This window comes from Urtica dioica, chromosome 4 (genome assembly GCF_054948205.1).
Source record: "Urtica dioica subsp. dioica isolate 48M chromosome 4, U.dioica_male_clone48M_v1_H2, whole genome shotgun sequence".
In the NCBI taxonomy this organism is placed as follows: domain Eukaryota; kingdom Viridiplantae; phylum Streptophyta; class Magnoliopsida; order Rosales; family Urticaceae; genus Urtica; species Urtica dioica.
This window is the reverse complement of record NC_142759.1, coordinates 40,306,572-40,333,060: the sequence shown is the minus strand read 5'-3', so window position 1 is coordinate 40,333,060 and position 26,489 is coordinate 40,306,572. Positions and strand designations below refer to the sequence as shown.

At 40.7% G+C, this 26,489-nt stretch overlaps 1 protein-coding gene and 1 long non-coding RNA gene across 2 annotated transcripts; one reads left to right on the top strand and one right to left on the bottom strand.

Moving 5' to 3' along the window:
* Positions 1–377: 377 nt before the first annotated feature.
* Positions 378–5,645, bottom strand: LOC149401541 (uncharacterized). Its single transcript, XM_089613675.1, has 6 exons — positions 5,457–5,645; positions 4,760–5,310; positions 4,245–4,437; positions 2,871–2,935; positions 2,586–2,796; positions 378–901 (listed from the first exon to the last, which is right to left on the bottom strand). Exons 1-6 carry the CDS (start codon positions 5,643–5,645, stop codon positions 542–544), a joined length of 1,569 nt encoding a protein of 522 aa, XP_089469801.1. The 3' UTR covers positions 378–541.
* Positions 4,848–5,806, top strand: LOC149401540 (uncharacterized). Its single transcript, XR_016296800.1, has 3 exons — positions 4,848–5,167; positions 5,269–5,365; positions 5,459–5,806. It is a non-coding gene; the product is annotated as an uncharacterized LOC149401540 (long non-coding RNA).
* Positions 5,807–26,489: the final 20,683 nt, after the last annotated feature.

Sequence of the window (26,489 nt, the reverse complement as noted above, 5' to 3'; positions counted from 1 at the left end):
TTTTGAACTTTTGCATATTCATGTACTTTCACAATTTTTTTATTTTTTTAACGCACGTTTAACATCAATTTCTCATTCTTAGCTCTAATTTTGGTAACTAAATAGCTGATTTTATACCTCTCACTGTGAGTACTAATATACGGTTGAAAATGGCCGTTTTGATGAGTGGGTCCCACTCAAATATTTTCCACAATTAAATAAAAAAATCAATTGGTTTTAATACTTTTAAAAGCTAATATTTCCAACAATATGTTTATCGTATCAATTTTTTATCCCTAGTCACAAGGGTGTATCTATGTATTATTCTCCTTGAGAGATTTCTATAAACACCTAATTTACCAAGATTGAAGTGTAGAAAAATGTGTTATGATCTTTGAAATAATATATTTATCCCTTTAATGAGATAAAATTACATCTAATAAGTACTTTTATGTTTAAAAAAAAATAAAAATAAAAACCTAAAATAAAAATGGTGATATTTCTTTGAATAATCTGGGTTCGTCGTCAACAAAAATTGGAAATTCCATGTTCATAGCTCTCTCTATTGCTTATGATCACGAGTGTGCCAGTATTCATGTTCCCACATTTCAACTTGCCTAGTAGAACTAGCCTTCCTCTTGAGAAATTCAGAAACCGGCTTAGAATCGTATGGAGGCAAATTGCAAGGAGCGGTATCACTTGCAGACTTGACCAATGACTCGTCCATAAAATGCCTAACCGTGCCCTTCTCGTGGCAGGCCATGGACTCCGGGCAGAGCTCGAATGCTCCAGCAGGTACGCTGGGCTTGTACTTGAACAGCTTTCCGTACTCGTTCAGTACATGAAACATGTAGTTGTATATGTTTTCCATCTTCATATCTTCTTGTATGAATCTACTCGCTGCCTCACCAATTTCCTGTGCCTGATCCATCGCACATGATTTATATATTATAAGATCTGTAATATATATTATAATTAAATTTAGCCTAATGTCACAATCTTATAATCGTCCTCTATGTTTCAAAATCTATCATAAAATTTCCTGTCATTATTTATTCCGTAAAAGTCTATTTTGATAACAGGTTCTTACAAAATGATCAACTATCAACAGTTTTTTTTATTTTTTATTTTTATTTTTTTAATATTTTTTTAACCTTTTTGTTAGAATATTTCTTAAATTACCAAATACATTTACTAATAATTAATAAAACATTCTAGTCAACGAATTTCTCACACATAATATCATTAGAATAAAGTAAATTATTTAAAGAAGAAAATAGAATTTTGTTTATAATGAACAAAATTATTTAGGATTTTTAAGAAATATCCAAACAAAAAGTTTTTTTTTTTAAATATTGACTTAATAAATTAGTAACGATTTTCATGTAATAATAACTGGAGTATTATTTGTGATATATTTAACTAATCATGGCAGTACGTCGAATATGATCATGTCCCTCAACTGCAGATGATTGATCGAATATTTGTGATTTTCTTTAATAATCGATATTTTTTTTACAATTTCATACACCCTCTCACAATTTTAAAACTGTGTTTGTTATTATAAAATTTATCGTTTAATTATGACCCTCTTGAAAGAAAAAAAAAATCAGGAATCGACCCATTGAATACTAAGAAAAACTAAACAAAATAACAATTTGAAACTAAATTAATAAAAGAGATTTGTAACTAACTAGGCGACTTTAAACATATGATTTTGGATCTACACTACGTTTGACAATTTTTAGGGATATAGCCAAATGGCTTATGTGGCAATAATTAAGGTCTGATTTGCCCTTATTTATTAACAAATTCGTCGCTTTCTCTTTCCTATTTTTTTCATTTAATTTTTTTGCATCAAAACATCAAAAATTCGTATATTTCTCATATGAACTCGAAATTGAGTGATTTAATATCCTATAAATTCATGGCGTCGAGATCTTCAAAAATAGACCCATTGTGTTTGATGAAAAATTATGTCTAATGCATCATATTTACGTTTCCATTTATTTATTTTTTTTATAAATTTCAGTTATTTCCATATTTAATGTAGTAACGTGATTTTTCTACATTTATGGTATTAAACATGATTTTTCATCAAACACATTAGATCTATTTTTAAAGATTTCGGCGTCACGAATCCGTAGGATTTTGAATCACTTAATTTCGAGTTCGAATGAGAAAGATACGAATTTTCGAAGTTTTGATGCAAAAAAAATTATTTGAAAAAAAATAGGAGAGAGAAAGGGACGAATTTGTTAATAAATAAGGGCAAATCAGACCTTAATTATTGTTACATAAATCATTTGGCTATATCTCTAAAAATTATCAAACATAGACTAAAAACAAATTTCATAGTTTCGTTTTAACTATTTTGCTACATTGCCCTTAATAAATTAACTAATGCTGTCGGCTTTTTAGAGACCTAGTCAAAAGTCGACTGGTCTAAACTTAGTTTAACACTTTATAAAGGGTTTCTACCTCTGTCCTAAATTTATCTGATATAGTCAACATAATATAATCATTGATACCTGTGAATTTCGGTTAATTCACTAATTTTAGACATTGGTTATTTAGCCCGGAAGAAACTTACAAATACGAGGTACCTTTTGAGTGTTATTGTTGCCCCAATCGACGGCGTATTTTAGGGAAGTGCATTTGGAGTTTTGTTGGATCGGCCAATAGTGTTTCAGTGGTTCCATGGCTCTGATGTAAAAGTCATGGTAACGAGACTTTATGTACAGAGTCATAGAGTCGCAAGCAAAAATGTACTTTTCACTCACTGACCATGCCCATCCTTCTGTGTATATTTTGTATCTGTTAAATGGTTATACAAAAATTTTGATTAGTGATTTGTAATTGGAAAAATTACTATGAACATTTTAAATTACCTGTGGGTGCATTGATCTCCCAGATTGGACTCCTTATAGCCTTGTTTTTTCTGATCATCCCAGTTCTAATAAAAAAAAACAATAAAATATAAAATGTTTAAATGAATATGGACCTAGTTGTCTTTTATTTCAAGAAATGTGAGAGCATCATATTAATAAGCACATATTCTTGCACTACAACAACATATATGGCTTTCCCCAGCATTTAATGAACCACATTTTGTGTACAATTTAAAGACATTAAATGTCAAGTTAATATTTTAAAACATTTTTTTTGTAATAATATCATAGAAAAAAGCATGCAATGGACTTGTGAAAAAATTAAAAAAATTGACAACAATAATATAAATTTCTTGTCACTTATAAAAAATCAACTAAAATCTAAATATTGACTCATGTAGTACCAAATGTGTTAGGGAATCAAATAATTCATGATCAAATGTGTCATGGAATGAACCAATTCGTGATCAATTTGATATAAGATGTATCAATATTTGTATTTTGGTTGATTTTTTGGAATTGTCAAACAAATAATAATATTATTGTTGTCAATTTCTCAAAAAATTATATCAATAATATTGTAGAAAAAACATATTGTTCTGACTTTTGAGTGTTATCCTCTCTTTTTTTATTAAATATTCTGTTTATACTTTTTGCAAAATGGATCAATCGAGAAAAAGTTGTTTCAGACCCTTGTCGTGATCAAGATTGCAAGAAATAGTAAGTGTGGCGAATTCTAGAACATCCCTGTTATCTAAAAAATAAAAAATAAAAAATAAAAAAGAGGCATGGTACAGCTATATTTGCAAAAGTTGAATAATATTTTTGCCTAATACAATAAGTATGTTCTGTATCGGATTTATTTATATAAAATATATCGATAATACCATATTATTGTTAGTTGACATGTAAATATATAAGAAATAAAAATAGAGGGGCAAATACCCGCATGTGGGTATATATATGATAATATAAACTTGATAGTGACAATTAAAAGGTCATCAAATTATTAATGCTGTTAAAACTTAGACAGAGTATAAACTATAACATAAATTCAACGACTTTAATTTGACGTTAAAATTAAAGATCCTTATTCACGACAGTTAAAATTTGACGTCGAAAGTTGAGACTTTAATTTCGTGGCATCCTTATTCAACGACTTTGGTAAAATGGTTGTGGAAAGCATTCAACGACAATATTTAAATGCCGTAACTAATAAGGCTTTTTTGTTGTTGTTGTTCGTTGAAGTGTGGGAAAGATGTTAAAAGGAGGTCAAGACAGATAATAATGTACTTGCTAATTATATATGTGTGTGTGTGTGTGTGTGTGTGTGTGTGTGTAATAATAAGAAAAAGCATATAATAAGGAAATGACCTGAACATAGAGTCTGGTGTTCCAATCAGCTTGATCGGAAACGTTACATTTGAGAAGGTCTCGTCTAGTGGGGGCAACATTTGGATTACCTCTCCAGTAAGCAAATGGCTCTCTATCTTCCCATTTTATTCTTTTATTCCCTTCTCTTATCTCCTCCAACACTTCACCCCACGGTTTTATGTTGCACTCAGCCCTACCATACCATTAGTGTATGTATATAATTCAGGCATATCTATATAATATCTTAAAATAAAATAAAAAATTATATTTGAATAGCATGTAACTCTTTTGTCCTAAAAAAAAAATATTAAGCTTGATCTTGTTATGGTCAACAATTTAAACCACTACGCAGCGTCTTAGACTAGTCAGTCAGTCACGCCAAACATGCATGCATGGTCACATGATGTATTATTAATTATACAAGAAGCACAACTCAAACGAAACACGTATATGGTTAATTACTTTTACTTACCACCCCCAACTCAAACGAAACACGTATATGGTTAATTACTTACCAGCCCCAAAAAGACCAATCAGGGAACACGATATCCAAGCTCCACGGATCGGAGCAGTACCGGAAAACCGGCGGCGGACGGGCCTCCGGTTGCCGGAAGTCCCTCTCTCTAACAACTGGTCGATCGTCGCAGTCGAACATGAGCTCCATATCCGGCAATCTTCCGGGATAATACCGAACGAGTTGCAAAATCCCCCAAATCGAGAACAAGTCTCTGGTCTGTAGCGACTTCCTAAACTTCTCAACGTAGGCCTTACCGTCGACGATCAAAACCCTGAAGTGCGCCGATCGCTTAGCCCTTTCCACCATCTCTTTCGTCACTCCGGTGTGTTTCCACCGCTTCAAATCCTCGTGGATCCACCGGAAGTATGATGGACACGTTCGGTTTCGATCGGATCCGCTGTGAGGGGTTGGGTAGTTTTTGGAACATCTGTTCTTTCTCGTTTCGTTTGCTTCCGCGCAGGTCAATGGGTACAATAACAATTCGGGTTTTTTTCTCGGTGTTATAAGGGTTAGGAGTGATGGACGAGAAGAGATTCCTGAGAAAAAAGACTACCAAAAAAAAAAATAGCAAGATTTATAAGGTCACTTGCAAAGATTTTAGAAGGTGAAGTATTACTCCTTTTATTCTTTATTCTATTCTTTATTAGTTTAAAGATGAACCAACGATATCATAATTAATGAGAATCAAATATTACAGCGTCAATGAACCCAGCGAAAAGCATGAAAGCGAGGACGAGAGAGAAGAGAAGGAAGACGGTGGTGGCAGTAGCGGCTTTGTTCTTCGCCGGAGACAACACTCTAGTTCCGGTGAAATGTCGCCGGAATAGTCCGAACCTGTTGAAGAAGCTGTACCCACAGTGTTCCTTCTCGTAGTTCTTCTTCATTATTTTTAGAACTCCTGATCAATAATCACAGATTGAAACCCTGGGCTCTCTTTTGTATATCGTACTTACTTTATAATTTTGCTTATATATAAATTGTTTGTATATTGGTGTATGCGTTTCTCTAAATTACAGGACTCAGCCTAATTCACGTTTTTGTTGTATTTGTATTATTGCGAGAGAGAGAGAGAGAATAGTGTGACTTTTCTGTGAGACTTTTGGGGGTTAAAGTTGATATCTATTCGGTTAATTAGTAAAATGAACGTTGAAATAATTAGGTATGTAACGCGGTGTAACTCATGGAATTTGTGATTTCTTATTTTAAAGTAAATTCACGTTTTACAACCAAAATGCTCCACTATAAATAATATATATATATATATATATTTAACAATATAAGCCACATAAACATAAGCGTTTATATTTTAGCCAACGTTTTATAAATTTTTCGTAAATAGTCAAAAACTTGTGTAAATGTTTAATAAATAGCTATATTTACTAGAAATTTACTATGCGTTTTTTGTTATTTTGATACCGTAAATAGATTTACGTGACTTTTTACAAAAAATCAACAAAAATTGACTATTTCAAAATTTCTAACGATGGCTATTTCAACCTGCTTCTATCTCAACGAGTGAGGCTCGCTTGAAGCAACCCCCTACTATATCAATAAGTAAGGCTCACTTGAAGTAACGCGTTTTATCTCGACAAGCGGCTCGCTTAAAGCAACTCGCTTCCATCTCGGCAAGAGAGGCCTGACTTGACCACAACCGGGCAGGACTAACCTCAATCCCGGACCCAGAAGGAGTATCCGAGTAAGTGACGAATCTACCCCAATTCTCATCACCTCACTATAAATACCTAAGAGAAACACATGTCAATGGCTGGCTTTTTCTCTCTCTAACTAGATTATGCCAAATTCTCTACTCAACCATTTCTCTCATTAAAAACACCTTTGAGACCGAAATGAAGAGCAAAGAGAAATCAAAGCCACTCCACTCACAAAAATTCATACAAAAAAGATGAACAATCTACTTCCATTCTCTCTAGAGTGGGAGAAGAAAAGTTCACTCTCCCTCACAACCCAAGGCTCCAAAGCCAAATTATATTCCCTCTACAATGAAGGTGGCCAAGGAGACGCCGTTGACCCGGGCAAGAGGCGGACATGCGCATGACCCTTCTGGAGGCCAGGGACGCGAGCAAGGGTAAGCTCCCTTTGGAGAACTCTACAATGAAGGTGGCCAAGGAGACGTGCCCGAACCGAGCATACGAGACATCGACAATAACCTACAACAGCAGTAGAGGACCACCCGCGAACAGGTACCGCATCGCTTGATCTAGGGCTAAGAAAAAGTTTAACGCTTCGAGCAAGCAGCGGAATTTAAAATTTTTCTTTAAAACAAGTAAAACGATTTTACGAACCTAGACATAGAGCAAGTACATATAAATTAAAACTATTAAAGAGCATTACATGTTTACTAACCTTTGAGAAGCTTGAACGTTGAGAAGCCTTTGGAAGTTTGAAACGTTCGTCTCCGCTCGCAGCACGTCTCTCTTCTTTCCTCGGGAACTCGAGCAACCACGAAAGTTTATATCACAATAATCACTCGAGAAATAAAGAAATTAGTGTGTGGGCACTTTTAAACATGACGGCTCAAGAACAAGTCTCAAAGTCGAAGACCTAAAACACTAGGTCAAATGTGGACCTAGGTGCCAAAACAAAAACGAAAAGAACTTAGAGAGAGAGAGAGGAGTTGGCTGCCACAAGGTCTAGAGAGAGAAGCTCTCAATCTCTAACTTATGTGGAATGAGAAAACAATGAGAATGAGGACTCTATTTATAGGGGAGGGATTACCTTCAATAAGGTAGTTTTCTCTTCTATAGAATATCACATATTCATGAGCAAAAACCTAGTTTCCCTTTCTCTATTTGGGACGTCCAAGCCTTCTTCTAGAAAACATTGGATTTGTTTCCTCTTATCATGGCCGAGTGTTTATATGTCATCATATGACAATGTCAAAAAATTTATTGACAGTCATTTCGTCCTATGTCCAAAAGGACAAAAATACTCTTTAGACAATTTTCGTAAAACTTGTCTCGTTCTTGTTTTGACTTAGCTTCTAGTTTAACTATTCCTACTCGATATGATTTGTGACAGTGACCTCATGGATCCAAATGATCAAAGCTTGAGCTAAAATACTTGGACTCAAAAGTTCACAAACCTTTTCCAAGTTTAGCTTAATGTCAACTGACTCCATTAAAGAGTTGACACTGAGAATCTCTTGGTTAAAATGAATTTATTTTCTACTCAAGAATTCAACTAAATTGTGATGAGTGGATCCACTGAATACTATCTATGTTTACCCTTCATGAATATCATAAGCTAGTCGGGATTTACAAAATTACCATTTTACCCTTCTAGCTGTTATTTCCTCAACTCCTTTGTCGCTTGTGAAGAAGTTAGAAACAATGTATTGACGAGGAGGTAACAAGTCACATTGTTTCATCCAAAAGAGTCAAGACTCAATTTGGACACTGGCAAGTTCATTTATTCAAATTCCAAGGAACAAAGCATGAGGTGATACACATTGCATTTCAGCAATCTTGTACATGAATTCCATGTCTATGAGAACTTCACAAAGTTACTCATGACATCTTCATAACTTAGTACTTCACCAATAGGTCTTGTTAAGAATCACATAGTGAATCCGAACTCTGACTTTCTCAAATAAGAATACGTAAGCTATGAAATGGCATGTCTCATTTCAGGATTAAGGTAAGCATGATGCAATTCATACGTAGTGACTTCGAGACATAAGAAGTTAAATGGTTTGTTTTTATCTTGTCTCTAGAAGTGCACTGGTCAATTCAGTACCTTCGGAAGATACCTAGAAGAACAATAGAGTCTCCAACTCTCAATGTCCCATAACAAGACATCATAGATTCTCCTAACAATCGTACTGAGATCAATAGTCATTTGATCCTTAGATTGCGAATATATTATTTTAAGCAAACCATGAAGAGTTTGTTCATGCAAATCTACATTTATCTCCTCATATGTTGTTAGGTTTTTTTATGGACTAAAGACTAAGATTTTATTATAAAGCTTCAGACAAGGAAGAATGAATGAACGTTTCAACTTTTATTAATAAATAAGCAATTACAAGCAAGAGTCTTCGTGAGACTTTATTACATCAAATGTACAAAAGTAAAGACTACAACTCTTCTTGTGGGCACCATTGACAACAAACTCCCACTTGACTCAAAGAAGATGTGTGTAGTTCTTCATGCCTAATCCCTCTCGATGTTGGTCGAAGACCTTGTTCGCTAAGGCTTTGGTGAATGGATCTGCAAGGTTGTCTACCATTGAGATCTTCTTCACTTCCGCGTCTCCGCGCTGCACGATCTCTCGAATCAAATGGTATTTCCTCTCAATATGTTTAGAGCGCTTATGGCTTCGAGGTTCCTTTGAGTTAGCGATAGCACCACTATTATCACAATAAAGGGTCATGGGCTCGTCGATGTTTGGAACAACTTCCAAATACTTAATGAATTTTCTAAGCCACACAGCCTCTTTGGATGCTTCATAAGCAGCCACATATTCTGCTTTCATTGTGGAGTCAACAATGCAAGATTGCTTAATACTCCTCCACACAACAGCTCCACCATTAAGGATGAACACAGATCCGGAAGTGGATTTCCTGGAATCCCTATCCGCTTGAAAATCGGAGTTGGTATTTCCCGTCATAGTCAGGTCAGTACCTGAATATGTAAGCATCAAGTTCCTAGTTCTTCGAAGATACTTAAGAACATGCTTAACAGAAATCTAGTGCTCGGGTCCAGGGTTGGATTGAAAACGGCTAACTACGCCAACTGCGAAGCAGATATCAGGTCTAGTACAAAGCATAACATACATGAGGCTTCCTACGGCTGAGGCGTAAGGAATTTTCCTCATGTCTTCAATCTCTTGTGCAGTCTTGGGAGACTGGTCCTTAGAGAGTGAGACTCCATGCGTAAAGGGTGTTTGGCCCTTTTTGGAGTCTTGCATCGAGAAGCGATCCATCACCTTATCAATATATGCTTGAGAGAGCGACAGAGTCCGGTTCTTCCTATCTCGAAAGATTTGGATCCCCAGAATGTACGTGGCTTCTCCTAGATCCTTCATATCGAATTGCTTTGCCAGCCAGACCTTAACCTCAGATAACTTACCCACATCATTACCTATGACTAATATATCATCGACATATAGTACCTAAAACACAACTTTACCTTCGTGCATTAACTTGTAAACACACGGTTCATCTATTGACTGCTCAAAGCCGAAGCTCTTTACAGTTTCATCGAATCTAATATTCCATGACCTAGATGCTTGCTTTAATCCATAAATGGACTTAAGCAACTCACAAACCTTGGTCTCTTGACCTTCTTCCATGAAATCGTCTGGTTGAGCCATATACACGCGCTCGTCGAGATTGCCATTCAGGACCCCTTTTCTTCTTGTATATCCACTTACACCCTACGGGTTTAATCCGTTCAGGAAGGTCTACAAGTTTCCAGACTTTGTTGACATACATCGAGTGCATTTCAACTTTCATGGCGTCAAGCCAAAGGTTTGATTCAGAACAAGCCATCGCTTGGCTATGGGTAGAAGCTTCCTCACCCAACTTTTCTTCAAGCACAATTTTGCGTCTAGGTTTAACATCTTTCATAAAGTCCTTCTCAAGGAAACGAGCATTCATGCTAACGAAAGTCTTATCGTCCTTGGGACTATAGAAAGTGCAACCTTTGGTTTCCTTTGGATATCCAACAAACAGACACAATTCTGACCTACTAGCCAACATGCTAGTCTTTTGCCTCAGCATGTGTGTGGCAACCCCAAATTTTGATGCGGCCAAGATTTACTTTACGATCAGTCCATCCTTCATAAGGAGTACCAGGAACCGGTTTAGACGGATTTTGGTTCAGAATGTAGGCGGCTGTTTCGAGGGCATATCCCCAAAAGGAAAGAGGGAGTGATGAGTAACTCATCATTGATCTAACCATCTGCATAAGAGTTCGGTTTCTTCTCTCTGACACTTCGTTTTGTTGAGGTGTGCCAGGTGCGGTAAGCTGAGAAGCGATACCTTCTTCTTTAAGAAATTCATCGAACTCTCCAGACATATACTCACCACCTCGATCGGATCGAAGGGTTTTGATCACTTTGCCAGGTTGCTTTTCCACTAAAGCCCTAAAGACCTTAAACACGTTAAAGGTCTCGGATTTTTGTTTGAGAAAATAGACAAAACCGTATCTTGAGTAATCATCAATGAAGGTAATGAAGTATTCGTATCCTCCACGTGCCTATTGACTGAGCGGACCACATATATCATAATGTACTAGTTCCAGCAACTCAGTGGCTCTTCGACCCTTATCAGAGAAAGGTCGCTTAGTCATTTTTCCTTCTATGCAAGATTCACATGTTGGTAGTGAACCTATTGCAGAGGCTTGGAGTGGACCGTCTCTCACAAGTCTCTTAATCCTGTCTAGACTGATATGACCAAGTCCTAAGTGCCAGAGATATGTTGATTTTATTAGATCGGAGGATTCAGATAGTTTGATCCTCTTTGGCTCCCTAACTAGATCATTATCTATTTCAGTGTCTAAAAGAGAATGTTGAGTGGGATAAATGTAAAAAAAAGAGCATTCTTCATACATGCATCAGTGATAAAAGAATTATCAGGAAAAGAAATACGAATTCCATTCTTAATGAAATTTAAACAATAATTTTGCTCAAGAGGATGAGCAACGGATATTAATTTCTTCCCAAGGGTAGGAACAAAATAAACATTATTCAAGTTTAAAGTACGGTCTTCAAAAGATAGCATCACGGATCCCACAGCCTTCGCAGACACTAGGCTCCCATCACCCCATTTGAAACAGAAGTCGCCTTCCTCTAAGCTTTAGGTTTTCTTGAAACTAGTCAAGGAACAACAAATATGGTTAGTAGCAGCGGCGTCAAGAATCCACGTTAATACATTATCAGCTACTAAGCATGCTTCGGTAATTAGTACAATACTATGTTCCTTTGCTTTGAGATAGGCATGACAGTTTTTCTTATCGGCCTTGTGAGGTCTCTTCTTAGATCCAGAGGCGGAGGCTTTGTGCTCAGTAGCATGTGCCTCTCCTTGATTCCTCTTTCTCTTAGTGAGACCTTCAGCAGTGTGAAGCTCGTTCATAAGCTTGGTAACAGTGTACTCTAGCTTGTTCATGGAGTAGTTCAGCTTGAAGGTATCAAAAGATTCAGGGAGAGATTCTAAGATCATATCTATTTTGGTCTCCTTGTCAATCCTAGATCCTAGGATTTCCATCTTTTTCAGGTAACTCATGATCAGCATCATATGGTCCCTGATAGGAGTCCCAACCTTCATGCGACAGTTCATAAACTGTCTGACTACTTGTTGTCTGGCCTGACGCCCTTGCCCTCCAAACATCTCATGGAGATTGTAGATCATGTCGGTGGTAGTCTCGATATCACGGTGTTGTTGTTGCAACATATTGTTCATTGATGCTAGGATACAGCATCACGCAATCTCATGCTAAGGCGTCTTTGTCCTCTTGAGTCGAATCATCATTCGTCAGAGGAGGACACGGGGTGATGAGTACCCATTTCTGCTTATTAACGGTAAGTATTATGTCGAGGTTATGTCTCCAATCTATGTAGTTCTTGGTTTCGAGTTTGTTCGAGGTAATGATGGTTGAGAGAAGGTGGAGAGACATATTGCCTAATTAAGTTGAAACGAGTTTATGATTAGTCTTTCGGTTTAGGGCTTAAGTTTGTTTAAGACTTGATAAAATCCAAAGGTGTTATAAACCAAACGATAATTTACTCCCTCTAAACAATGCCGCAAAAAATCTCCATTTATAAGTAAATGACACATTATTAATGCTTAGCCAAGATTTCAATACACCAATTTTGACTAGCCACCTTTTAAATTGGTTTGATCACTCATATCCTTTCGCAGAGCCTAAGGGAAGCTTACTAGGGATTGAGCCTAAGTATGCAACCAACCACTTAGTCCAAAAGCTCAACTTTGAAAAAACAATCCCCCAAGAGGAGGCCTTGTCTTCATCGTCTCACTCTCGAACGTAGCTCATTGAGCAATGATCGAAGCAAAAACGCCATAGAGTACTTCCACTGAAGAGAGGGCCACAAGAGTGACTCTTAGTCTCACGTTAATTGCTTCTTTCATTAGTGTTGGGGATCGTGGGTTACAAACAACAAGTATAACTCTCCCACTTAGTTTTTGGAGTTGGCACATCGTCTTTATAAGTTCGAAAACAAATTTCCTAGTAATAGAGCTATATAGTGGACTACTAGAAAGGAATCCTAGATCTTCATGTTCAAGGAAGAGCAGTATTAGTGCATAAAGGCACAATGTACATACTCGGACATTTTCCTATTTTCTATTCGGGAAAGTGCATGAGGGAAGCGTGAACTTCAACTCACTCGAACACTTGAAAGTTTGAGATTACACATCTTTATTTTTCGGCTCGTCTACGAGGAGACCTCCCACTCAAATTTTGAAGAGCATATAGATTTTGACCATAGGTGATATAGATATAGTTTTGAAAATATTTTGAAAATTTATTTGATTTGGATGACAAAATATTTAAAAGTTTGAAAACGAAAACAGTTTTTCAAAATTCAAACTAGTTTTGTAAAAATTCAATTTCAATTAAACGTTCAAAAATCAAAAAAATTTCATCTCTCACATTATGTTTATAATCTTATAAAAACAATTTTGCTCAAGAAAAATTTTCTCATTAGAGTCCTATAACTCATGGTAGTGGGGTTGAAAATCCGGAATTATAAAAAACTGAACTTTCCGAACAGACGCGCATCTCAGAGTAAAATCGCTATAACTAGCGGCTCCGATGTCCTTTTGACCTAAAACCAGTGGCATTGGAAATGCGACAAACAGACCTTTAATTTGATTCAAGAATCATTAAATTTCGACTTCTGAGCTGAGAGTTACGCCACTTTTACTGCGGGTTTTCTCGAGATCAAAGAAAACTGGAAATAATTAAAGTTCGTACATTGAGTGCGAAAAAAGAATCGAGTGTAATGGAACGTTTTAGGAAGTTGTTAAAGCTTTTATTTGTGTTTTATTAACATGGTAATAACATGGTATAAAAGAAATAACAACAAGCATAAAACGAATCAAGTAAATAAAAAAATCTAGTAAGACATGATAACTAGTAACAAAATTTACTCGAAATTTCTCAAACTTTAAAAACACGTTTTTCAATATAAAAAATTAAAAACTTTTATAACTGATTCTAATGTGTTTTAATGACATCCCAAACTCATAGAAAATCAACATGATTTTTAATTTAAAGGTATGAGCAATAAATTAAAAAAAATCTAAGAAAACAATTCTAACTTGTCACAAAATTAGTAAACTTTCGAAAACGATTTTCAAGCTCATAATTTTAATTAAATGTACATGCATATCTTTGACCATAGCTCTGATACCATTTCTTGGAATTTAACTAGGGCTAAGAAAAAGTTTAACGCTTCGAGCAAGCGGCGGCATTTAAAAATTTTCTTTAAAACAAGTAAAACGATTTTACTAACCTAGACAAAGAGCAAGTACATATAAATTAAAACTATTAAAGAGCATTACATGTTTACTAACCTTTGAGGAGCTTGAACGTTGAGAAGCCTTTGGAAGGTTGAAACGTTTGTCTCCGCTCGCAGCACGTCTCTCTTCTTTCCTCGAAAACTCGAGCAACCACGAAAGCTTCTATCACAATAATCACTCGAGAAAAAATGGAATTAGTGTGTGGGCACTTTTAAACACGACGACTCAAGAACAAGTCTCAAAGTTGAAGAGCTAAAACACTAGGTCAAATGTGGACCTAGGTGCCAAAACAAAAACGAAAAGTACTTAGAGAGAGAAAGAGGAGTTGGCGGCCACTAGGTCTAGAGAGTGAAGCTCTCAATCTCTAAGTTAGGTGGAATGAGAAAACAATGAGAATGAGGGCTCTATATATAGGGGAAGGATTACCTTCAATAAGGTAGTTTCCTCTTCTATAGAATATCACATATTCATGAGCAAAAACCTAGTTTCCCTTTCTCTATTGTGGACGTCCAAGCCTTCTTCTAGTAGACCTTGGATTTGTTTCCTCTTTTGTTTGCTCCTTAGTTGGCCGCCCAAATGCATTCCCCGAATAGGAAATTTGTTTCCTCTTTTTCTTTTGGCAAGTATCTACATACATTAATGCACAAAATAAACTCTCTTTCACACTATGTCATGAACGAAATTCAGCCTTCTTTTCCTTGGGTTGGACGTGAAAGGCCTCCAGAAGGAGCTTCTAGATTTTTCTTCATTTGTTCATGACAACATAAGAAAAGCCCATTAAGAATTTTCAAATAAAATTCGATGAAATAAAATTAATCCTCAAGGCCCAATAAACTCTTCATGGCCGAGTGGTTTAAGTTTCATTTGTCATCATATGATAATGTCAACAAATTTATTGACATTCATTTCGTCCTATGTTCAAAAAGACAAAAATACCCTTTAGACAATTATCTTAAAACTTGTCTCGTTCTTGTTTTGACTTAGCTTCTAGTTTAACTATTCCTACTCGATATGATTTGTGACAGTGACCTCATGGATCCAAATGATCAAAGCTTGAGCTAAAATACTTGAACTCAAACACTACTACAAACAGGGGATTCCACAACGGTATAGAACCGTTGTTGAATCATTCCACAACGGTACAGAACCGTTGTGGAATCATTCCACAACGGTATTGTACCGTTGTGGAATCCTCCGCTGTGTAATGATTCCACAATGGTACTCGTCCCGTTGTCGAATCTTATAAATTCAACAACGGTACAGTACCGTTGTCGAATCTTAGAAATTCAACAATGATACAGTACTGTTGTGGAATCTTAGGGATTCCACAACGTTACAGTACCATTGTGGAAACCTCCATTTTCCACAACGGGACAGTCACGTTGTGAAAAATGGATCAATTTTTTTAACATTCGCCGCGGCGAACACTTCCACAACAGTATGGTTGTACCGTTGTGGAATAGTTCGGCGCGGCCAATGTCATACGTGGCCGCGGCGGAGTTGAAATATTATGTTTGTCGTTTCTCGCCGCTGCAACATTACGTACTTGCCGCGGCGAGATCTTCCACAACGGGACGGTAGTACCGTTGTGGAAGAGTTCGCCGCGGCGAAATATATACGTGGCCGCGGCAAATATGTATTGTGTTTTTAAAAAATCTCGCTGCAGCAAGGTATACTTTTGGCTGCGGCGAGATGAATTCCCAGGAAAATTTGCCACGACCAAATTGTACCTGAGAGCTATTTTTTTGTTTTCCAATTAAAAAACCTGAAAATGAAATTATATATTCAAAACCAAACATCTATTACATCCATAACATCCAAAACATATCCATAACATCCAAAACCAAATATATATCCAAAAAATTCAAAGCAAATATCTATATCCAAAATCAAACTAATATTCACATTTGATAAAAGTTTGTACGTATAACACCCACTCTTCTCGAACTTTCTCTAAGTTATCCGGTGTATATGACTTCTTCATTTGTAATTTATCTATACCAACTCCAACAATATCACGCATATAACTTAAGACATAATACCCGCATTCCGTGTTTCCGATTTGTCTGGGAGCCGAGGCACTTGTGATTAAGGTTGATTGACCGTTACTTCGGGCTTCTTGATTGTGGAGCTTGAAATCCGAAAAAATCCTTATACACCCAACAAAAAAAATTAGAAAAGAAGCATTACTGTAAATGAAATACTTAAAATAACATGTAATTAATTTACCTTTTTATCAACTTCCTTATATCGAATGGGATTTTATTTTTCAACGGATCGAAAAACATCGCTTGATCTTTCCAAAGATCGAAGACAACAAGCATCCAATGTTCATTTAAATTGTACGGCATCAAAACTAGTTGTTTTGGTTTGCAATTTCGTACTATTTTGCCGATTTGCTTGATGCGTTCGGATAAATGGGCCTCATTGTTGTTGGTTTGGAGGTAGCAACTCAAACCCGCTTCAACAAAACACATTACTTCACTCCGCTTATTTTTGTCTAATATGGATTGTAGATAACTAAGAAAAACAATTATTGGATTAGTTAATAAAATGAAATATTGTATATTGATATAAGAAAAAGAATATAAAAGAAATATTTACCCCATGTAAACCGTTATGCACGAGGCGCCTATTTCCTCGTATCTAAGGAATTCTTTAACATCGTCAAACATCACCGGAATATGCTCTACGGCGACACTTGCACAAACTTTGACATTGATTGAATCCCCGTTCGGTAACATTATTCGGTTGGCATGTTGGGCGAGCAATCGAAACTTTGGATTTATCAACTTATATGAAATCTTCTTATCGTCATCGGCGCTAGGTTCACTATCACCACCAACCTTCAACACTTGTGTGACCACTAGGCCGCGACTCTCTTTTGCAATTTCAGTTTCTACTAATCTATTTGGCCACTTAACGAAGCCCCCTATGACTTCTTCAATAGTCTTGGCTTCATAGGTGGGAATCGGCAAAAAAACTTTCTTAATCAAAGCCGCCGCAATGCTCACTCGTACGTTTACATCCTCCAAAGATGAAAAATGAATGTGTTCGGCTTTCATGTACGCTCGCCCGTTTGCTACCTGAACCGTGCCTCCATTCGTGAAATCATCAAGGAGGAGACTGCATTCGATGCTTTCATCCGACCACGGTGTCACCGGCGTGGTTGGATTCATTGAGCAACTTGCTCGAACACTATCGGGTTTGTCGATAATTAGAGGAATAATATGCGGACGCTCTATGACACTAACATTGAGATCCACGGCAACTTCATGTTGAGATTGTTTATCTAATAAATTCACTAATGTTATTAAAAAAATATAAAAATATTTGACTTTATCACTTGTATTAAAAAATTGAAAATTACCTAAAGACGTCACTTCATTAGCCTTGTCTTCATCACCACCTTTAGCCATGTCTTCATCACCACCCTTAGCCATCTCTTCATCATCACCCTTAGGCATCTCTTCATCATCACCAATATTTTCCTCTTCATTTGTGGGACGTAGGACACTAGGCAACTCGTCATTAGCAGCTTTGAGACTCAAACCATTTTGAGTTAAGGCTTTCATAATGAAAGATTTTAACTCACACATTTCTCGACGTAAATTAGTTACCTCGTCACTCGAGTTTGACCGACGAGATACGGAATTGCAACTTGACGAGTATTTAGATTGCCCACGAACACGACCGGGATGCTCCTTAGCTCCCAAAGCGTCTTGCAAGACACTTTCCATTGACTCATCCGTAACTTCTTTAGATGATTTTCCCTTCATTCTCGACTCAACCCATAATACCTCTTTTGTAGGCCATTCACCCGTCTCCTCGTACTATTATCAAGCAATACCACAAATTAATTAATAAATATTATGAAACATGGAATAAAAAATAAAACATGTAAATCTAACCTTTTGTTGAGCAAGTTTTGGATATCCATTGCGACCGGTTCTATATTTGTACACGTTCTTCCTCGCTATTTCTTTCCCATTGTCCGATGTTTTTTTGAACACTTCGGAACGTCTATACTCAACAAATTTTATCCAATCTTCTTCGGTGATATTTCCATAGCATTTTAAAACGAATTCTGGCCTCTTCAAGACGCTTGGATCATTGAGGTTGTCTTTGACTAGATCGTTGTATAGCTCGTGACAGAATAACCTCGCCACTTCTCCAACTCTCATAAGAAAATTTTTCTTAAGTTCGATAGGGACCGTAAATGCTTCACATATTTCGTTCCAAATACTTTCTTTTAGCTGTTTATGCTCTTTTAGTCTCCAATCGATCATCGAAATTGGAACCTGTTTTCTAGCTAACACGCCAAAATAACTCGATAACTCATCACCCTCCTTATCCAATGGTTCATCTCTATCATTAAATTTGACGTTTATCTTCTTACCAAGAGTTTTAACCTTATAAATCTTGGGCATAATGTTACCGGTCGTTTTCGGGACACCAGAAATTCAAAAATGATTCAAGGCTGGCCGGGCATTGCGGCCGGAAGCCCAACGGGCCCCGGCCCACCGGGCCTGAGCGCCCTGACGCACCCACGGCCCGGCACGGCCGGCACGCGCGCACCAGCGCCCCCGGCCCTGGGGCCCCCGGCCCAATGGGCCTCAGCGCGCCCTAGCGCGCTTGGCTCGCGGGCACCCTGCACCCCGGCCATCCCGGCCCGCGCGCTCTCCCGCGCCCCGGCCCAATGGCCCTCAACGCGGCTGGCTCGCGCGCACCCTACGCCCCGGCCGTCCCGGCCCGCGCGCGCCCCCGCGCCCCGGCCGTCCCGGCGCGCGCGCGCCCCCGCTCCCCGGCCTCCCGGCCCGCGCACGCTCCCGCGCGCCCCAGCCTCCCGGCCCGCGCACACCCCGGCACCCCGGCCGAGCGCCCCTCCTGCCTCGGCCGGGCGCTCCTGCTGCCCCGGCCGAGCGCCCCTGCCACCTCGGCCGGGTGCCCCTGCTGCCCCGGCCGATCATCCCTGCTGCCCCAGCCGAGCGCCCCTGCTGCCTCGGCCGGGTGGCCCTGCTGCCCCGGCCGAGCAATCCCAACGCCTCGGCCGGGCACGCCTGCTGCCGAGCACGGCGCGCCCGGCCAACACCCACGCCCGGTGCGCCCCGCGCCCGTCCAGGCGACACATCCCGCGCGCCCTGCGCCCTCCTGGACGTGATGCCTCGCGCGCCCCGCTCCTGGCCACCCGATGGGCCTCAAGGGGCCGGCCAAGGCCTCATCCAAATACTATAAATACCCCTCCCCCCCTAGGGGATGGATTCATTCATTCATTCATTCCAACAACACTTCTCTTCTCTTGAGAACTCTCTCCCTCGTGCTCTTGTGACATTCCAAGAGCTCGCGCCTCTCCTCCCTCGGCTCAGAAATACAAGGACCCCCCTCCACGAGAGGGAGCGCGCTCCTTTTCTGCGACCCGAGCTTTAGCAGTCCACACTGCTCTCCAGCTTCTTGGCCATTGAGCTAGAACTCTGAGCTACGAGGTAAGCGACCCCTCTAAAGTGCTCACTAGAAGCTACGAGCCGGGTCCCACTCTAAAGGCTTGGATTCCCAAGCCTCCGAGTCCAAGATAGCCCTCAATACACAAATTGAACTACGTTCTTGTTGGAATCAATCTAGGGTTTAAGAAAATAATTAACGCTTCGGTAAGCGGCGGAATTTTAAAAATTTTATTTTACAAGTAAAAACGGTTTTTTACTAACCTAGACAAAAGAGCAAGTACACGTAATTAAAAACTATTATGAGCTAAGAAGTTTACTAACCTTTCTTGAAGCTTGATCTTTGAGAAGCTCTTAGAAAGTTGCAACGCCCGTCTCCCCTCGCAGCACGTCCCTCTTTCTTTCCTCGGCACCTCGAGCAACCACGAAAGTTTCTATCACTAAATCACTCGAGAGAAAAGGAATTAGTGAGTGGGCACTTTTAAACACTACGACTTAAGAACGAGTCTTGAAGTCGTAGAGCTAAACACTAGGTAAAATGAGGACCTAGGTGCCAAAACAAAAAATCAAAAATGAAGAGAGAGGGAGAGAGAGGATCGGCCACAATGTCTAGAGAGAGAGTCTCTCAATCTCTAACTTGTGTGGAATGAATAGAATGAGAGGAATGAGGGTCCTATTTATAGGAGAAGGGTTGGCCTTGGAAAGAAGTAGTTTCCTCTTATTTCCAAGCCTTTATGAGCAATCCCTTATTGCCCAATTCTCCATAATGGGCGCCTATCTCATGCACATCCCCAAGGGATTAGTTTCCTCTTTTATTCCATGCCTTTGACTCTCTCTTGGCCGAAATTCTACTTTCCTCATAGAGGAAATTTGTTTCCTCTTTTTCTTTTGGCAAGTATCTACATACATTTATGCACAAAATAATCTCCCTTTCTCTTTGGGTAGTGGGCGCCTATCACCTTCTAGAAGCTTTTCCATTTGTTCATGACAACATTAAAAAAAAACCCATTAAGAATTTTCAATAAAATTCTTATGAAATGAAATTAATCCACAAGGCCCAATTAATCATATCATGGACGAGTGTTACTTGTCATCAAATGACCATGTCAAAAAATTTATTGACATTCATTTCATCCTATGTCTCAAAAGACAAAAATACCCTTTTGACAATTTTCGTTCTTGTTTTGACTTAGCTTCCAGTTTAACTATTCCTACTCGATGTGATTAGTGACAGTGACCTCATGGACCCAAATGAACAAAGCTTGAGCTAAACACTTGTACTCAAAAGTTCACAAACCTTTTCCAAGTTTAGCTTAATGCCAACTGACTCCACTAAAGAGTTGACACTGAAAATCTCTCGGTTCAAATGAATTTATTTTCTACTCAAGAATTCAACCTAATTATGATGAGCGGATCCACTGAATATTAGCTATGTTTACCCTTCATGAATGTCATCAGCTAGTCGGGATTTACTAAATTACCATTTTACCTTTCTAGCTGTTATTTCCTCAACTCCTTTGTCGATTGTGAATAAGTTAGAAACAATGTATTGACGAGGAGCTAACAAGTCACATTGTTCCATCCAAAAGAGTCAGGACTCAATTTGGACACTGGCCAGTTCATTTATTCACACTCCAATGAACAAAGCATGAGGTGACATACATTGTATTTCAGCAATCTTGTACATGAATTCCATATCTATGAGAACTTCACAAAGTTACTCATGACATTCTCACAACTTAGTACTTCACCAATAGGCCCTGTTCGGAATCACATAGTGAGTCCGAACTCTGACTTTCTAAAATGAGAATACTAAGGTGTGAAATAACATGTCTCATTTCAGGATTAAGGTAAGCACGATGCAATTCATACGTAGTGACTTCGAGACATAAGAGGTTAAATGGTTTGTTCTTATCTTGTCTCTAGAAGTGCACTGGTCAATTCAGTACCTTCGGAAGATACCTAGAAGAACTATAGAGTCTCCAACTCTCAATGCCTCATAACCAGACATCATAGATTCTTCTAACAATCATACTGAGGTCAATAGTCCTTTGACCCTTAGATTGCGAATATATCGTTTTAAGCAAACTACGAAGAGTTTTTTCATGCAAATCTACATTTGTCTCTTCGTAAGTTGTTAAGTTTGTTTATGGACTAAAAGACTAAGGTTTTATCATAAAGCTTCAAACAAAGAAAGAATGAATGAACGTTTCAACTTTATTAATGAATGAATAGGCAATTACAAGCAAGAGTCTTCATGAGACTTTATTACATCAAATGTACAAAATAAAGATTACAACTCTTCTTGTGGGCACCATTGACAACAGTTCTGACCTGATCCCGACTAAAGGGTACGTACGCAGCCAACCTTTGGCACGGTCACACCCCCCAAAACACACCTCAGGGTCTGGAGGGTGCAGCTCGGTCTACGAGCTCCCACTTTTGGCCCGGGCGCGGTCACTTGGTCCGGCCTTGGATCGAACCGCCCGAGGTATCTAATCGTTGTTCTTTTTCATGCGACAACATTTTGGCGCTAGAAGGAGGGGGACTTCCCGACTTACACAGCCCGAAATCCCTTCTCCAGCTCGACCCCTTTCTTCTCAACTCGAGAAAGACATGATTGGTCAACCACCCGTTCGTTCTGAGGGTGTGAATAACCTCGAAAACGCAACCGCGGTGAAGAAATACTTCTTGCGCTCCCGAGCGCAAGGCGACGAGGAGTCTCTCAACGACGAGAGTCACACTCCCTCACCCCCTCCACTTCACGACAGTCGGGACGACCGCATCCTTGAGATGGAGGAGAAAATCCGTCAACTAAAAATAGCTAACGCAAGGTACCACCGCCAACTGGCGGGCAAGGCGCCTGCGCAAGGCACCCCCCACAGGGAATCCGAGGACCTCATGGACGAGGGACATGACTATGACCCCGACTATGAAGGCTTGGAAATTTCAGCGGACGTCGAAACTTCTCTCACCAAAGACGGGGAACTCCCTGTTGAGATCGAAGCCGGTCTGTCGAAAACAAAGGCAATACTGATCTCCTCTCAGGAAGAGACCTCCCGACGTTCAGCCCATGACCGACTCGGTCAAAGAGGCAATGTCAGGGAAGGCCTAACGACTTGACATGTGAGGCGTGTGGCTCGAAGCTCACGCCCCCATACCGCTGGGCCGGACCTTAGAGATCGACTTACCGCCCAACGGAACGACCGTGGCGAAGACCTCCGGGAGAGGCTAAGTGCTCGCAAGGGTCACAACCCTGCAGCCCCAATCAATGGGGACCCTCGCACGGCTCAAGGGTCGAATGAAAGGCGACAGGTGACTCCTCCTGAACAAGGAGTGACCCCCAACACTGGCCTCGACGTCGTCACCATGATTCACAATCTTCGTAATGAGGTGCGTGACCTGCGTGAATGGGGCTTGGCCGATGATACATACGGGGTCGTAGAAGAACATTCCTCTCCCTTCACCGCCCAAATCCTTGCTGAGGTATGCACGGGAAACTTCAAACTCCCGAATCTCCCTCCATACAATGGGAAGACTGATCCCACGTATCACATCCAACATTACGAAACTTGGATGTCGATGCAAGGCGTTTCACCTGGGGATCTATGCCAAGCTTTTAGTCTTACCCTCACCGGACCCAGTTTTGCGTGGTTTAAGAATTTAAGACCGGGGAGCGTCCAATCATTCAAAGACCGGAAGGACATGTTCCTAGCACGATTTGCTACATCCATGGTCCAAAAGAAGACCAAGATGTACTTGTGGTCAATCAGGCAAAAGAGTAACGAGTCCTTGAGACAGTATCTCACCCGATTCACCGCAGAATCAAATAAGGTTGACCGCTTTGACGACAGTGACGCAATTACAGCCATCATCGAGGGCTTGCGCACCGGAGACTTCTTAAAGTCCGTCGTCGGCAGAGTCCCTTCTAAGATGGCCGAGTTAATGAACCGAGCCAAAACCTTCATGGGGGTAGAGGATTACCTCGACGGCCGCAGGAGCAGCAACCAAAGCTCCCGCCGTCGGGATGAGTCCGGCAACGAACCTGGCAATCCCCGTAAGAGGATAAACAAGGGAGGTCAAGCTCTCGATAGTTGGCCCCCTACGTCTCAAAATCCGCGTCTCGCGAGCAATTTTAGAGACTATTCGAGTTACACTCCCCTGAATGCCTCGGTGGAGCAAATCTACGCTGTGGCGCGTGACAAGTTCGTCGCTCCGGCTCCGATAAGGGGCAGCCTCGCATCTCGCGACCGGTCCCGTTATTGTGAGTTCCACTGGGATTACGGTCACACGACCGCTCAATGCTTCCATCTTAGGAAACAAATTGAGACGTTAATCCAGAAGGGAGAGCTCAAAGAGTTTGTCCTTCGCTTGGTAGGAGCGGCAGCCCCCGCCAACAACAGGCCACAGCCTGAGAAACGTGGAGGGACCAACGCTAACACCGACCGCACAGCGGTCGCGGCTACAGCAGATGCGCAACTCCACGTCGTCACCACCATCTTAGGTGGCTTGCAAGACGGGGACTCGGCCCGGCAAAGGAAAAGGCTCCTCAGAACTGCTTCTCAAGAAGGCCTTGCCAGGCAGGTCAACCTCACCTACGAGGAACCTCCGTCTGTACCTCACGAGACGATACAATTCACCAATGAAGAGGCCAAGCGAGTTGTACACCCGCACAATGACGCTATAGTCCTTAAGGCCCAGGTGGCCAACAACTTGGTGAAAAGAGTTCTTATTGATAACGGCAACGCAGCCGATATAATCTTTAAGACCACCCTCGAGCGTATGAAGCTCGGGGGGCTCCTCCCTGTCCCGACTCAAACCCAGAGGTTTGGGTTCACGGGAGAAAAGGTCATGACTGAGGGAATCATTGATTTACCAGTCACCTTCGGAACTACCGGAGGCATCGAAGTCGTTCACATGGTCCCCTTTCTTGTGGTTGACCAGGATTCGCCCTACAATGTTATCATTGGGCGACCCACGTTGAACACACTAAGGGCTATCACGTCCACTTATCACCTACTAGTGAAATTCCCCACCGAAGAGGGAATTGGCGTCATGGCCGGTGATCAAACCCAAGCGAGGATATGCTATGTCCAAGGCGTGGACGGCAAGCCCACTGAAAAAAGGGTTAACACGATCTACCAACTGGAAGACGACTACCCATTTGATCAAAAAGACGCACGGCAACTCGGGGAATTAGATCCCCGCGACGATATCGAGAGGTTGAAAGTTGACACCCCCGATGATCTCACTTCGATCATTTTCGACGAAGCTAAACCTGACCAGGTAGTGAAGATCGGTGCACAACTCCCTCTCGCCATCAAAACTCAACTCGCGTCCTTCCTTCGAGAGTTTAAGGATGTCTTTGCGTGGATACATGCAGACATGCCTGGCATAGAACCCGATGTGATTGTGCACCGATTGAATGACGATAAAACTATCGCTGAAAAAATACAAGCTAGACGTGCGTTCAACCCCGAACGATACCTAGCGATAAACGAGGAAGTCGAAAAGCTTCTCTCCGCTGGTTTCATCCGAGAAGCCAAGTACCCCAAGTGGGTGGCCAATGTGATCATGGTCAAAAAGCCTAATGGGAAGTGACGTAATGGTATAGATTACAAAGATCTTAACAAAGCCTGCCCGAAAGATTGCTTTCCACTCCCACACATCGAACAACTGGTCGACGCCACGGCAAGACATGAACTGCTAAGTTTCATGGACCCCTACTCGGGCTATAACCAGATACGAATGCACGAGCCCGATCAGATCAAGACGACCTTCGTCACTGATCGCGGTCTCTACTGCTATAAGGTCATGCCTTTCGGCCTTAAAAATGCTGGAGCTACTTACCAACGATTGGTAAACCGGATCTTCGCCGACTTAATCGGCAAGACCATGGAAGTATACGTGGACGACATGCTCGTTAAAAGCCTGCTGGCTACCAACCACGTAGACAACCTAAGGGAGATGTTCTTAATCCTCCGTCGGTACAAAATGAAGCTCAACCCCAACAAATGTGTATTCGGGGTCGAATCCGGGAAGTTCCTAGGCTACATAGTTAGCCGTCGAGGTATCGAGGCGAACCCCGAGAAAATCAAGGCACTCCTTGACATGAAGTCTCCGCGACGTGTCAAAGAAGTCCAAAGTCTGACCGGTCGGATTGCCGCCCTTTCACGTTTTGTGGCCAAAGCAATCGACAAGTGTCAACCGTTCTTCAAAGCAATAAAGAAGACGGACGGCTTTGAATGGACGGACGAGTGCGAGAAGGCCTTTCAAGAAATGAAGGCCTACTTCGGGACACCTCCGTTCCTTTCCAAGCCAAAAGAAGGCGAGACGCTCTACGTCTACCTCGCCGTCTCCGAACGAGCTGTGAGTGTTGTGCTAATCCGTGAAGAGGATAGGGCTCAATGGCCCATCTTCTACATAAGCAAAGCCCTACTTGACGCCGAAACGCGTTACACAGAGATAGAGAAGCTCTCTCTCGCTCTCCTCGTAGCCGCCAAAAAGCTACGCCCTTACTTCCAGGCTCACCCAATCGTTGTCCGAATCGGACACCCGATCGGTAAAGCTCTTCAAAAGGGAACATCGACTCGCATGGCGATCTGGTCCCAAGAATTGAGCGAGTACGGGATCAAGTTCCACCCTAGACCAGCAATAATGGCTCAAGCCTTAGCTGGTTTCGTAGCAGAATTCTCCTACACTCCCGACATGGGAAGAGCAGAAGACGACTCGACCGATGACTTGTCGGCTCGAAAGAGAAAGGTCGACCCTACGGGTACCATCTG